This window comes from Bombina bombina, chromosome 5, assembly GCF_027579735.1.
Source record: "Bombina bombina isolate aBomBom1 chromosome 5, aBomBom1.pri, whole genome shotgun sequence".
Lineage (NCBI taxonomy): Eukaryota > Metazoa > Chordata > Amphibia > Anura > Bombinatoridae > Bombina > Bombina bombina.
The window spans coordinates 400,547,502-400,563,407 of NC_069503.1; the positions used below are offsets into that span (position 1 = coordinate 400,547,502).

Genomic DNA, 15,906 nt, shown 5'->3' on the forward strand with positions numbered 1-15,906 from the left:
TATTTTAAAACTTTCTACGCATTCCTTGATTAGCTTAAGAGAAAAAAAAAAACTGTAAATGCTTGTTTCTGTTTTTTTTTAATGTTTCATTTCATTTTAAAAAGCAGGTTTGCATTATTTTTTTTCCCATCCAGGACAATTAAAATGTGTGCTTGAGCACAGCGGTCTAAAACATTTCTACAAGCCATATCTGGACAAATACATGACATTTCAATGAGTAAAAAAGAGCATAAAACTGTATGTGTAACAACAAAATGTTAAAATGTCTACACAATAATAAAAACCATCAAATTACGTCATCACATAAAATAAGACAATGTACAAAAGTCTGCAACAGGAGGGACAAAAGGACTACACAAGATACTTTGTCGGAAAATGTTTGTGTGCTCTTCGGGCACATAATTAAAACATATCAAAATCATCCTCATCATCAGACTCTGCAAAATATTTAACTTCTTTCCTGGCCCGGCCAGGCCTCTGCCGCGATGCACTTTCAGACCCTAATTCTGACGGGAATATGTCACCATCTGAATCTTGATCAAATGAAGGTTTCTTGGATCTCTGTAATGAAAAAGAAAATATCTTGTTTGGTCTATTGTGTGTCCCGCAGACACATATTCTAGATGGATTATTTGGGTGTTCCTAATATCAACAGAGCCCTAGGGTGTATTTCTCAAGATCAACCACAAAACACTTTCTCTTAAAGGGATAGTCTACTACTCCAGAATTGTTATTGTTTAAAAAAAAAAAAGATAATCCCTTTATTAACCATTCCCCTGCTTTGCATAACCAACACGGTTATATTAAATTTCCTTTTTCCTCTGTGATTACCTTGTATCTAAGCCTTCTGTAGACTGCCCCCTTATTTCAGCTCTTTTAACAGACTTGCATTTAGCCAATCAGTGCCCTCTCATTAGTAACTCCATGGGTGTGGTCACAATGTTATCTGTATGGCACACATGAAATAAACACCCTCTAGCTGTGAAAAACTGCCAAATGCATTGAAATAAGAGGTGGCCTTCAAGGGCTTAGAAATTAGCATATGAGCCTACCTAGGTTTAGTTTTCAACAAAGAATACCAAAAGAACAAAGCACATTTGATGATAAAAGTGAATTGGAAAGTTGTTTAAAATTGCATTCCCTATCTGAATCATGAACATTTAATTTTGACTAGACTGTCCCTTTAAATGATTTAGATAGAACATACATTTTTTTAATCAAATTTGCCTAATTCTCTTTGTATCCTTTACTGAAGGAGCAGCAATATGGTAACGGGAAAAAGCTGAACACATTGTGTGAGCCAATGACAACATAAGTGCAGCTACCAACCAGCAGCTAGTTCCCAGTGGTGCATTGCTTCTCTGAGGTATCCGTTTAAACAAGGCTAGCAAGAGAACAAAATAAATTAGATAATAGAAGAAAATTTAAATTGTATGTTCTATCTGAATCACAAAAGAAAATGTTTAGATTTCAAATCCCTTTAAAGGGACATAAAACAGTATGAACTAACATAAGTTTCTAAATATATAATGCATCCAAAGCTTACCTGCAAAAAGGTTTCAATTTTAACTCTTATTAACCCCTTTAATTCAGGCATAGTTATGTTTACAGCAAGCGCCCCCTGGGCATTTCCATATATGGAAGGTACTATCCAGGCCATAGCTTCCTTAGAATGCACATGTGCACTTGCATGGTAGGGGGTAGTCACATGGCACCTGACTAAAGCAGTGCACAGTATAATGCTGAAGCTTTCCCAAAGCATGTGACATCCCCATGGAAACGAGCAAGTCTCTTGGCAACAAACAATAACAGGACATACTGTACCTCCTCAACCACCTTAGCATGCATAAGTAATTATCCTCACATGCACACTTTGTTATATGATAGCAAAAGGTTTGGACTAGGACACTGATAAGGGGGGTGGAGCAAGCGTCACTTGGGAACACTAAAGTGTAAGTAATTTTACAGATTTTTGGAAATACTTATAAGCTCTTTTTTTTTTTTTTTTTTACACTTTTTTGTTCACACACTGTTTTACCTCTGTTGACTCTTTTATAATATGCACATAACTCAAAAAGTTTTATGGCACTTTAAGGAAAGTGGCCTGTATGCAGTGAAACCAAGCATTTTATAAATAAGATATTAAATGCTGCATAAGTAACCCCATCTGTAGCGCATTTAAAGGGGACATGAAATTCAAAATGAAACTTTTGCGATTCGTATAAAGCACACCAATTTTTAGAGATCTTTCAATTTACTTATATTATCAAATTGACTTTGTTTGTTTCCTTGATATCCTGTGTTGAAAATCTTAGGTTTAGGAGGAGGAATGCACAGCTTGGAGCTAGCTATTAATTGGTGCTTATGCACATATGCCTCTAGTTATTGGCTGATGTCACAGTAGTGCGTTCCTGCTCTAGAGCGGACAGTCTAGTCCAAAATAAACTTTCATGATTCAGATAGGGCATGTAAATTTAAACAATTTTCCAATTTACTTTTATCACCAATTTTGCTTTGTTCTCTTGGTATTCTTAGTTGAAAGCTAAACCTAGGAGGTTCATATGCTAATTTCTAAGCCCTTGAAGGCCCTCTTCTCTCAGGGCATTTTGACAGTTTTTCACCACTAAAGGGTGTTAGTTCACGTGTTTCATATAGATAACACTGTGCTCATGCACGTGGAGTTCCAGTGAGCCAGCTCTGATTGGCTAAAATGGATGTCAGTCAAAATAACTGAAATAAGGGGACAGTTTGCAGAGGCTTAGATACAAGGTAATCACAGAGGTAAAAAGTATATTAATATAACTGTGTTAGTTGTGCAAAACTAGGGAATGGGTAATAAAAGGGATTATCTATCTTTAAAAAAAATAAAAAATATATGGTGTAGACTGTCCCTTTAACTGCTCCTTAAAATGTAACCAATTCTATCCCGAGGGCCATTCCTAAAACTACATCTCTTTAGCAGAAGTGGCTCAAACAATGGTTCAATTTAGCAAAAATTTGTACTTTGGAAGGAGACCCTGTGATACCTGAGCTGAGAAAATACATTACTGTGATGACAAAATCCATTACTGTCCTAATGTCAATATAGTCTAAAAAGGAGTTGCTACAAAGAACTTTTCAATTTGCAAGTTAATAAATATCTATCTATATCTATCTCTATCTATATCCATCTATCTATCTCTACGGTATCTACAGTATATATAGATAAATAAAACATGAATAAAGTTCAATTTGTATTTCATATTCATAGACCACTTCTACATTTTATTTGTAACAAATAATCCTATTAAACGTTCATATAAAACAAATAAAATTACTTTAAAAAGTCTTACAAAAAATGTCCACAGTAAACTTCTTGTCCTGAGACACAAATTAACACTAATAAATTAACTTGTAGATACTTTCCTTATTATTAAAAATGGTTCATTTATATTTACTAAAAAAAGATCTTTAGCATCCGGTGGGTTGAAAAAATAACTTCAACTCAATATTGTTTAACTAAGTAAGATTTTAAATCATAAATAAAATTGCTCAAATGAGTAATCATACAATACCCAGGGAAAGCTGCTGGTTTGGAGTTAAGTATGGGATGTTAAAGGGACATTAAAAATACTAAATACATTTTGTATTGAGGTTATGCCCACCATGTTAACGTGTACCCTTAAAAGTAGCTAAAAGCTCCAGACTGGGTATCAGTTGTAATACCGGTACTTGCGTATTTAAAGGCCACTTGGAATTCTATGATTACTTATTTGAGAAAGTTTATCTAATTTTTAGGCATCAGAAAAAGATAAACATTAGGAATGGGCATTCGTTTTAGGAAGAATTAAAGAAAATAACGAAAATTGCAACCTTTCGCAAACTAAACTGAAACCATAACAAAAATAAATTGCACATTATTTTCTTATGCATTTTTGTTTTTCGGTGCTGCTTTTTATGATGCAGGCAGGCTTTAGCCAATGAATGAAAACCAGGAAGAAGCAGTGAATAGATTGACAGGTTCTATCAGCCTGTCAGTGGAAGCTTGTGATGTTTTCTGCCCATTCAGCATTCTCAAGGGGAGGGATTGAAGTCAGAGGCAATTTTAAGTTACTGCTAAATGTTTCCAGCCTCAGACCAGTGTGTATCAGTGTGTATCAGTACCTGTGTCTGCTTTGCCCCTTCACAGAGTCATTTGCTATTTTATGCTAATATATAATATACTAATGCTTGTGTCACTGCCTACTTTAAAGAGAGATTAGAAGAATATATAGAACTAATTATTAATAAAAAAAACAAAGTTCTCTTTTTTTCTAAGTTAGTAATATTACTTGTAAGTTCTTACACTGCTTCTAGCGGCTGCTGGTGGACTGGTTGTCTCTCTGAAATGGACATATTTGTTTTCAGTACTAAGTTAATATTATAAAAAAAAATGAGAACTTGTTTTTTTAAAGTTCTATTACTTGTAAGGTGAAAAAGTGCCTTACATTGTTGCTGGTGGCTTCTGCTAGACTCGTTGTGTCTCTTAAAGGGACATATTTGTTTGCAGTACTAAGCTAATAGTTTACAATAAGTAAATAAAAAAACAACAGCAGCACATCTCACTTCACTACACCGTGATATATATCCACCCGCACCTTCAGTGCCACGGTCAGCAGCAGTACCCAAGTACATTTTTAGCTTTACCAAAAGTGCTGAGCACAGAATTTCGATGTACAAATAAAAAAAAAGTACATAGAATGACAAAACTGAAAAAGGGAATAAAGTCAATTACAGCTTCAAAATGGCCAAAATGTGCTCTGTAGTTTAATTATGAAAATTTTAGTTCAAATGAAAATCTCAGACAAAATTTGTCTGAAACTAATTTGACCATGATCGAATTTTTTTTTTTTTTTTTTAACGAAATTAAAATTTTCAGATGCAAGAAATGTTTTCCCGTGCACATCCTTAATAAACATCTGAAATTTTTTTTCAACATCTATAAAACAAGAGAAAAATAAACAAAACTAAACAATATAAACCGGTAGCGCTTATTACCTTGGTAGATGATGCAGATTTTGTTGGTTTCTTTCCAGGATTGTATTCACCTTCATTTTCAGAGTCTGATGTTTTTCTTTTCCTCCCTCTTCCTTTTGCTAAATGAAATACAAACACAAGCCCCTAAATTAAAATATAATGTTCTGTCATAACTAAACAGATTAAATGGACATTATTTATTTTGTTGCATATAAAGATTGTTTGCAGTGCTATGCAAATAAATGATAATAAAATGTATTACTTTTTCTGCAAAGCAAAACAGAAAACACTTTTTTAGGCGTTTGGGGCGTGTCACAGTACACCAATAGAGATGTGGGAGTCTTGCGTCTATACCACAAATCTGTACTGCACAAACACTTGTGTTTGTTTCAAAACCAAAATCTTCATTAGGTACTGAGAGACTTCCTTTTCATTGAAATTGCCACTTTTCCATACCCCCAACAAAAAAATATAAAAACATAATTTATGCTTACCTGATAAATTCCTTTCTTCTGTAGTGTGATCAGTCCACGGGTCATCATTACTTCTGGGATATTAACTGCTCCCCTACAGGAAGTGCAAGAGGATTCACCCAGCAGAGCTGCATATAGCTCCTCCCCTCTACGTCACTCCCAGTCATTCGACCAAGGACCAACGAGAAAGGAAAAGCCAAGGGTGAAGTGGTGACTGGAGTATAAATTAAAAAATATTTACCTGCCTTAAAAACAGGGCGGGCCGTGGACTGATCACACTACAGAAGAAAGGAATTTATCAGGTAAGCATAAATTATGTTTTCTTCTGTTAAGTGTGATCAGTCCACGGGTCATCATTACTTCTGGGATACCAATACCAAAGCAAAAGTACACGGATGACGGGAGGGATAGGCAGACTCTTTATACAGAAGGAACCACTGCCTGAAGAACCTTTCTCCCAAAAATAGCCTCCGATGAAGCAAAGGTGTCAAACTTGTAAAATTTGGAAAAAGTATGAAGCGAAGACCAAGTTGCAGCCTTGCAAATCTGTTCAACAGAGGCCTCATTCTTGAAGGCCCAAGTGGAAGCCACAGCTCTAGTAGAATGAGCTGTAATTCTTTCAGGGGGCTGCTGTCCAGCAGTCTCATAAGCTAAACGAATTATGCTACGAAGCCAAAAAGAAAGAGAGGTAGCGGAAGCTTTTTGACCTCTCCTCTGCCCAGAGTAAATGACAAACAGAGAAGACGTTTGTCGGAATTCCTTAGTTGCCTGCAAGTAAAATTTTAGAGCCCGGACTACATCCAGGTTGTGCAGAAGACGTTCCTTCTTTGAAGAAGGATTTGGGCATAAAGAAGGAACAACAATCTCTTGATTGATATTCCTGTTAGTAACTACCTTAGGTAAGAACCCAGGTTTAGTACGCAGGACTACCTTATCCGAATGAAAAATCAAATAAGGAGAATCACAATGTAAGGCTGATAATTCAGAGACTCTTCGAGCCGAGGAAATAGCCATTAAAAATAGAACTTTCCAAGATAACAACTTTATATCAATGGAATGAAGGGGTTCAAACGGAACGCCCTGTAAAACATTAAGAACAAGGTTTAAACTCCATGGTGGAGCAACAGTTTTAAACACAGGCTTAATCCTGGCCAAAGCCTGACAAAAAGCCTGGACGTCAGGAACTTCTGACAGACGTTTGTGTAACAGAATGGACAGAGCTGAGATCTGTCCCTTTAATGAACTAGCAGAAAAACCCTTTTCTAAACCTTCTTGTAGAAAAGACAATATCCTAGGAATCCTAACCTTACTCCAAGAGTAACCTTTGGATTCACACCAATGTAGGTATTTACGCCATATCTTATGGTAAATCTTTCTGTTAACAGGTTTCCTAGTCTGTATTAAGGTACTAATAACTGACTCAGAAAACCCACGTCTTGATAAAATTAAGCGTTCAATTTCCAAGCAGTCAGCTTCAGAGAAGTTAGATTTTGATGTTTGAAGGGACCCTGTATCAGAAGGTCCTGTTTCAGAGGTAGAGACCAAGGCGGACAGGATGACATGTCCACCAGGTCTGCATACCAAGTCCTGCGTGGCCACGCAGGTGCTATTAGAATCACTGATGCTCTCTCTTGTTTGATTCTGGCTATCAATCGAGGAAGCAACGGGAAGGGTGGAAACACGTAAGCCATCCTGAAGTCCCAAGGTGCTGTCAGAGCATCTATCAGGACTGCTCCTGGATCCCTGGATCTGGACCCGTAACGAGGAAGCTTGGCGTTCTGTCGAGACGCCATGAGATCTATCTCTGGTTTGCCCCAACGTCGAAGTATTTGGGCAAAGACCTCCGGATGAAGTTCCCACTCCCCCGGATGAAAAGTCTGACGACTTAAGAAATCCGCCTCCCAGTTCTCCACTCCCGGGATGTGGATTGCTGACAGGTGGCAAGAGTGAGACTCTGCCCAGCGAATTATCTTTGATACTTCCATCATAGCTAGGGAGCTTCTTGTCCCTCCCTGATGGTTGATGTAAGCTACAGTCGTGATGTTGTCCGACTGAAACCTGATGAACCCCCGAGTTGTCAACTGGGGCCAAGCCAGGAGGGCATTGAGAACTGCTCTCAATTCCAGAATGTTTATTGGCAGGAGACTCTCCTCCTGACTCCATAGTCCCTGAGCCTTCAGGGAATTCCAGACGGCACCCCAACCTAGAAGGCTGGCGTCTGTTGTTACAATTGTCCAGTCTGGTCTGCTGAATGGCATCCCCCTGGACAGGTGTGGCCGAGAAAGCCACCATAGAAGAGAATTTCTGGTCTCTTGATCCAGATTCAGAGAAGGGGATAAGTCTGAGTAATCCCCATTCCACTGACCTAGCATGCACAGTTGCAGTGGTCTGAGGTGTAAGCGTGCAAAGGGTACTATGTCCATTGCCGCTACCATTAAGCCGATTACCTCCATACATTGAGCCACTGACGGGTGTTGAATGGAATGAAGAGTGCGGCAAGCACTTTGAAGTCTTGATAGCCTGTCCTCTGTCAGGTAAATCTTCATTTCTACAGAATCTATAAGAGTCCCCAGGAAGGGAACTCTTGTGAGTGGAACGAGTGAACTTTCTTTTCGTTCACCTTCCATCCATGTGACCTTAGAAATGCCAGCACTAACTCTGTATGAGATTTGGCAGTTTGAAAGCTTGAAGCTTGTATCAGAATGTCGTCTAGGTATGGAGCTACCGAGATTCCCCGCGGTCTTAGTACCGCCAGAAGAGCACCCAGAACCTTTGAGAAGATTCTTGGCGCTGTAGCCAATCCGAATGGAAGAGCCACAAACTGGTAATGCCTGTCTAGGAAGGCAAACCTTAGGTACCGGTAATGATCTTTGTGAATCGGTATGTGCAGGTAAGCATCTTTTAAATCTACAGTGGTCATGTACTGACCCTCTTGGATCATAGGTAAAATTGTCCGAATAGTCTCCATCTTGAACGATGGAACTCTTAGGAATTTGTTTAGGATCTTTAAGTCCAGGATTGGTCTGAAAGTTCCCTCTTTTTTGGGAACCACAAACAGATTTGAGTAAAACCCCTGTCCCTGTTCCGATCGTGGAACTGGATGGATTACTCCCATTAACAAGAGCTCTTGTACGCAGCGTAGAAAAGCCTCTTTCTTTGTCTGGATTGTTGACAATCTTGACAGATGAAATCTCTCTCTTGGAGGAGAGTATTTGAAGTCCAGAAGGTATCCCTGAGATATTATCTCTAGCGCCCAGGGATCCTGAACATCTCTTGCCCAAGCCTGGGCGAAGAGAGAAAGTCTGCCCCCCACTAGATCCGATCCCGGATCGGGGGCCCTCAATTCATGCTGTTTTGGGGGCAGCAGCAGGTTTCCTAGTCTGCTTGCCCTTGTTCCAGGACTGGTTAGGTTTCCAGCCTTGTCTGTAGCGAGCAACAGCTCCTTCCTGTTTTGGTGCAGAGGAAGTTGATGCTGCTCCTGCTTTGAAATTACGAAAGGAACGAAAACTAGACTGTCTAGTCTTGGCTTTGGCTTTGTCCTGAGGCAGGGCATGGCCTTTACCTACTGTAATGTCAGCGATAATCTCTTTCAACCCGGGGCCCGAATAAGGTCTGCCCTTTGAAAGGTATATTAAGCAATTAAAACTTAGAAGTAACATCAGCTGACCAGGATTTTAGCCACAGCGCCCTGCGTGCCTGAATGGCGAATCCTGAATTCTTCGCCGTAAGTTTAGTAAGATGTACTACGGCCTCCGAAATTAATGAATTAGCTAGTTTAAGGACTCTAAGCCTGTCCGTAATGTCGTCCAGAGTAGCTGAACCAATGTTCTCTTCCAGAGACTCAATCCAGAATGCCGCTGCAGCCGTGATCGGCGCAATGCATGCAAGGGGTTGCAATATAAAACCTTGTTGAACAAACATTTTCTTAAGGTAACCCTCTAACTTTTTATCCATTGGATCTGAAAAAGCACAGCTATCCTCCACCGGGATAGTGGTACGCTTAGCTAAAGTAGAAACTGCTCCCTCCACCTTAGGGACCGTTTGCCATAAGTCCCTTGTGGTGGCGTCTATTGGAAACATTTTTCTAAATATCGGAGGGGGTGAGAACGGCACACCGGGTCTATCCCACTCCTTAGTAACAATTTCAGTAAGTCTCTTAGGTATAGGAAAAACCTCAGTACTCGTCGGTACCGCAAAATATTTATCCAACCTACACATTTTCTCTGGTATTGCAACTGTGTTACAATCATTCAGAGCCGCTAACACCTCCCCTAGTAATACACGGAGGTTTTCCAGTTTAAATTTAAAATTTGAAATATCTGAATCCAGTCTGTTTGGATCAGAACCGTCACCCACAGAATGAAGTTCTCCGTCCTCATGTTCTGCCACCTGTGACGCAGTGTCTGACATGGCCCTAATATTATCAGCGCACTCTGTTCTCACCCCAGAGTGATCACGCTTACCTTTTAGTTCTGGTAATTTAGCCAAAACCTCAGTCATAACAGTAGCCATATCCTGTAATGTGATTTGTAATGGCCGCCCAGCTGTACTCGGCGCTACAATATCACGCACCTCCCTCTGAGCGGGAGATGTAGGTACTGACACGTGAGGCGAGTTAGTCGGCATAACTCTCCCCTCGTTGTTTGGTGAAATTTGTTCAATTTGTACAGATTGATTTTTATTTAAAGTAGCATCAATACAGTTAGTACATAAATTTCTATTGGGCTCCACTTTGGCATTGCAACAAATGACACAGGTATCATCTTCTGAATCAGACATGTTTAACACACTAGCAAATAAACTTGCAACTTGGAAATACAATTCAAATAGAATAATATTAAAACGTACTGTGCCTTTAAGAAGCACAGAAGATCTATGACAGTTAAAAATTAATAAATTGAAACAGTTATAGCCTCAATCCTTGTAAACAACACAACTTTAGCAAAGGTTTAATCCCATTAGCAAAGATAACAATTTCTGAAAGCAGGAAACAAATTACAGAATAAAAGTTTTTATTTCAGTCAAACTATAATTCTCACAGCTCTGCTGAGAGAAATTACCTCCCTCAAAATAAGTTTTGAAGACCCCTGAGCTCTGTAGAGATGAACCAGATCATGCAGGGAATACAATGAGTTGCTGACTGAAATATTTGATGCATAGTAAAAGCGCCCCTCCCCCACACACACAGCAGTGAGGGAGAACAGAAACTGACAGAAAAAACAGATTTAAGCAACTGCCAAGTGGAAAAATGGTGCCCAAACATTTATTCACTCAGTACCTCAGCAAATGAAAACGATTTTACATTCCAGCAAAAACGTTAAACATAATCTCTAGTTATTAAACAGCTTTATGTCCTTCTTACAGTGTAATTCTAGTGAAGTACCATTCTCCCAGAATACTGAAGTGTAAAGTATACATACATGACATTATATCGGTATGGCAGGATTTTCTCATCAATTCCATTGTCAGAAAATAAAAACTGCTACATACCTCTATGCAGATTCATCTGCCCGCTGTCCCCTGATCTGAAGTTTACCTCACTCCTCAGATGGCCGAGAACAGCAATATGATCTTAACTACTCCGGCTAAAATCATAGCAAAACTCTGGTAGATTCTTCCTCAAACTCTGCCAGAGAGGTAATAACACACTCCGGTGCTATTTTAAAATAACAAACTTTTGATTGAAGATATAAAACTAAGTATAATCACCATAGTCCTCTCACACGACCTATCTAGTTGCTGGGTGCAAGAGAATGACTGGGAGTGACGTAGAGGGGAGGAGCTATATGCAGCTCTGCTGGGTGAATCCTCTTGCACTTCCTGTAGGGGAGCAGTTAATATCCCAGAAGTAATGATGACCCGTGGACTGATCACACTTAACAGAAGAAATAGAATTATAATAGGCTACATTTCATGGCATTAAGAGTAAACACAGGGATTTTAAAGAAACGTTTGAAACTTTTGTTAAATCAACATTAAAGGGAAAATGTACAAAAGGGACTCTCTCTCTCTCTCGTTCCTCGCACCTTTATGTTTCTACAGCTCCCTCTTGGTAACTTTTCTATAGCCAATACTGAAGTATTGTAATTTTTATGAATAGGACGTGGTTTCAACAGGCAAAAGCAACTATTTTAAAATGCTAAAAATAAAGCTAAAGTTGCTATTTGTAAACAATTGAATACACTACAGTAAGTAAAATAGTTATAAAATGTTATAATGCAATAAAGTAATTTTTTCCGTTTCCATTTAGAACATGGACGGCCAACTAGTGGCCCAAGTATCACTAGTATTTATATAAATGCCAAATATTCCTTACCTTTGGGGGCTATTGACTTCTTTGGGGCACCAAATTCTGAATCAGAATCAGAATTCACAAAAATATCCGATTTCTTTGGCTTTGGAGGCCGTTTGGGTTTTGAAGTGGTATCAGAGGTTGTTTTTACTGGTATTGTGGAAAACTCTGGATCAGAATCAGAATTCACAAAAATATCCGATTTCTTTGGCTTTGGAGGCCGGTTGGGTTTTGAAAAGGAATCAGAGGTTGCTTTTACTGGTATTGTGGAAAACTCTGGATCAGAATCAGAATTCACAAAAATATCCGATTTCTTTGACTTTGGAGGCCGGTTGGGTTTTGAAGTGGAATCAGAGGTTGTTTTTACTGGTGTTGTGGAAAACTCTGGATCAGAATCAGAATTCACAAAAATATCCGATTTCTTTGACTTTGGAGGCCGGTTGGGTTTTGAAGTGGAATCAGAGGTTGTTTTTACTGGTGTTGTGGAAAACTCTGGATCAGAATCAGAATTCACAAAAATATCTGATTTCTTTGACTTTGGAGGCCGGTTGGGTTTTGAAGTGTAATCAGAGGTTGTTTTTACTGGTGTTGTGGAAAACTCTGGATCAGAATCAGAATTCACAAAAATATCTGATTTCTTTGACTTTGGAGGCCGATTGGGTTTCGATGTGGTATCAGAGGTTGTTTTTACTGGTATTGTGGAAAACTCTGGATCAGAATCAGAATTCACAAAAATATCCGATTTCTTTGACTTTGTAGACCGGTTGGGTTTTGAAGTGGAATCTGTGGTTGTTTTTACTGGTATTGTGGAAAATTCTGGATCAGAATCAGAATTCACAAAAATGTCCGATTTCTTTGGCTTTGGAGGCCGTTTGGGTTTTGAGGCGGAATCAGAAGGTGTTTTTACTGTAATTGCGGAGATAAAAAGGTTAGTTTTAGCAAATATAAACTACACATCAAAATGACATTTGTAGACAGAAGCCAATATACATAAAGGTCAAAATAAAAATCAAATTAAAAAAATCAAAGTAAAGTTCACACAACTCTCAAAAAATGTGTATGAATTAGATCCAATTTATAAAAAGGAATGCGACAAAAAAAGGGGTATGAATAAGTAGGCGAGTAAGCCTCGTAATTGGTGTATAGACTGTATGGAAAGGCCTAATGCCTCTAATGATTTTAAAAGAAAGCCTGATTAGTGTGACTAGGCATCCACACCCTGCAAATATTTATCATAATGCCCTCTTTTGTTAGCTAAACAAGAGGAACATTCTTTTTACCTCTGGATACTTGGCGAGACTGATTAAACTCAGCTGATTTTTACCTTTTGGCTTTGGCAACAGAATAGGGCAAAGCATTTCCCCACTATGTTGCAGATGAACCGCAAGAAAGAGTGAAAAGGAGAGTTCTTAGGATCAGAACTGGGTTAAATACTATAACAGAAAAATAGTACAACATTTTAGGTTTTTTTTTTTTTATTGCCCCTCTTATGACACAATGTGAAATCTTAATTTAATTCAGATCCATACACAGCACGTACACAGTTAAAATATTTCAAAGTTATAATTGCCCCTTTTGTGGCCCAAACAGGAAATTAACAAAATTATAACAAAAAGATAACTATAACCGTATGTCTTTAGCTTGTTTTCATTAGTTGCATTTTATTGCGCAATAGTATTTGCACCAAAAAGGGGGCATTTTCTTTGCCCTCTTCTGTTGGCAGCATAAATCAAAAGAACGATGCTAACAGGCAATATTGAAAAATGAATGTAAGGCCAATTCGGCATTAATCACAAGTTTTTCGACGCAGCATATTTGACTGGTTTTCTTTAAATAAATGTGTGAATTGGTGCACTGTCATATTGGTGATGTGTGGCGAATCAATTGTCCCTTTTTTAGCACACATATTCACACCACTAATACATTTATGGCTAAGTACCATTAGGTACATTTAAAATACATCCTACGCACGTATCAATGATTTTGCTGTTAAAGAAATTACAAGTAAATAAAAAAAAAAGTATTCCTAGAATGATCACAGGTAGATGTTATAAGTAAGAGGTACTGTTAAAAATACAAGAAGTTATTAAAAACAAAAATTCTACTTTTACCCCAAAAACTTTTTCCCACAAGTGGTCATTTGTAGCTGTATAAATTTTAAGATCTCTGTAACCGTTATATAGCTTCCTCACAAAACTACACTTGGCCTATGTAATTATAATGTGGAATATAGGTGATTCTGAGAGTCATTTTACCTTTCTTAGTAGATCCTTTGCTAGTTGGCTTTTCCACTGATTTGAACGAGAATGGAGAAGAATACAGAGGTGAGGGCATATCTTCATCACTGTCATATTTAGTAGTTTCTTCAGCTTCTGAGGAAAACATAAAATACTGATGAAGATGAGGAAGAAGTGGGAGGATAGAGGAAACAATGTGTTTTGCTACTAACTGAAAACAAAAACCTTTAAGAATGGCATTACCGTTTCCTATTTTCTCAGCAAATGAAGAGGAAGAGAATATGTCGATGTCCTTTTTCTTTTCTGCTTGTAACGATTTCCTGAACAAGAGAAATGGGGGGGGGGGAGAAACTGACATAAACAAAAAGCAACAACACAAATTAATCGAATACGAACTCACATAACCCAACAAATACTTACTCTAATGACGGCTTTGATGAGAAAGAGGAGAACTCAAACTCATCTTTTTCTGGGCTGTCCGAGTGAACATCTTCATCATCGTCACAGTCATTTGTAACAGGCGGTGATTGGGGTTTCACATCATTAAGACGGTTATTGTTACTGATAATTCCTTCATCATCGTCATCTGCATCTTCCTCTTCAGAAAAATCAAAGGTGTACTTGGGCCTTTCAGCTGAGGGAAATAATTAATAATTATGTTTAATGTACTAAAAAATTACATTAATGTATAAGAAGCCATTTCTATGCACTTTTTATTTAACATTTAAAATGTTTCAGATTATGTAAAATATGCACAACTCAGACATTCACATGTTCTACAAAGAAAATAGAACTATAATTAATTTTTAAAAAAAATTAAAAAAAGAAAAAAAAAGAAAAAAAAAGTACTTTGAATGTAACTATTAAAGGGACATTAAACACTTTGAGATGGTAATATAAAATGATAAATTGTATATAATAAAACAACTCTGCAATATACTTTCATTATTTATTTTGTCCTCCTGCCTGTAATTCCATTCTGAAATTGTGAGCTTTTCAGTTCCTGTTAGAAATGGAAGTGCAGAACACTGTTAAATCCAGCACAACCATTGGCTGCACACTCTAATGACCTATGTATAACTGTCCCTAATTGGCCACAGCAGAGAAGGTAACACAAGTTACAACATGGCAGCTCCCAGTGTTTTATAGACACTAAAACTTTACACTTATTTTGTCACTTTTTAAACAACTAATGAAACTTTAAAAAATACATCTACATGCTAGTCATGGAGTAATCTTTTCTATGAATGCATCATTCTATCTAGCTTGTATTTAGTGTTTAATGTCCCTTTAAGAACACAACACTCTCAATTTTTTTAGGGTACCCTGCAAAAAAATATTCCATACGGGAAGTACCTTCAAATATAAAACAAAATACAACAAAAATAATAATAAAAAAAAAAAAAACACCACCACACACACCCAACTTGTGCAAAAGGTAGTAGATAGGTGTAATAAACACTATGTTATTTTTAGATAAACTGCAAACAGGCTATGTTTTATAGATTGAAGGGGAAGGTGTACCACAACGTGAAGGATTCTCTTCTATTTTTCTTTGTCTTGTGAATACTATTATAATAAACTAATTTTTCTAGCTTTTTAGCATTGCAGTATCGACTATAATCCTATAGTTAATTCCATAATATTCAAGAAGCCTATAATACAAGTGAACAGTATAATCAAAATTTAAGCAGAGAGCGCTTTTTAAATCACATTTTGGTTAGATGAATCATTTGTTATATATTTTTCTCCCTCACATTTTCCCTTATAAAAGATACATCATCTCTACAGATGTGTAAACAAAGGAGAAACCTGAAAATAAATATTACCAATTGCAGTAAATGTGGTGCTTTCCATTTTATTTTTGGTCCTGAAATGGTTCTGCACAGGCATTTTCTCTGCAACAGTT

The 15,906-nt window shown here is 37.7% G+C and overlaps 1 protein-coding gene across 1 annotated transcript in view; it reads right to left on the bottom strand.

Annotated features, from left to right (window-relative positions):
- Positions 1 to 62: 62 nt before the first annotated feature.
- TOP2B (DNA topoisomerase II beta) overlaps positions 63 to 15,906 on the bottom strand; it is a 109,790-nt gene continuing 93,946 nt past the window's right edge. The window contains exons 31-36 of the mRNA XM_053714236.1: positions 14,418 to 14,631; positions 14,241 to 14,317; positions 14,016 to 14,132; positions 11,785 to 12,666; positions 5,017 to 5,114; positions 63 to 561 (exon numbers count right to left, since the gene is read on the bottom strand). Coding sequence (XP_053570211.1) covers positions 403 to 561; positions 5,017 to 5,114; positions 11,785 to 12,666; positions 14,016 to 14,132; positions 14,241 to 14,317; positions 14,418 to 14,631 — 1,547 coding nt within the window. The 3' untranslated portion in view covers positions 63 to 402. The remainder of the gene's footprint in view (positions 562 to 5,016; positions 5,115 to 11,784; positions 12,667 to 14,015; positions 14,133 to 14,240; positions 14,318 to 14,417; positions 14,632 to 15,906) is intronic.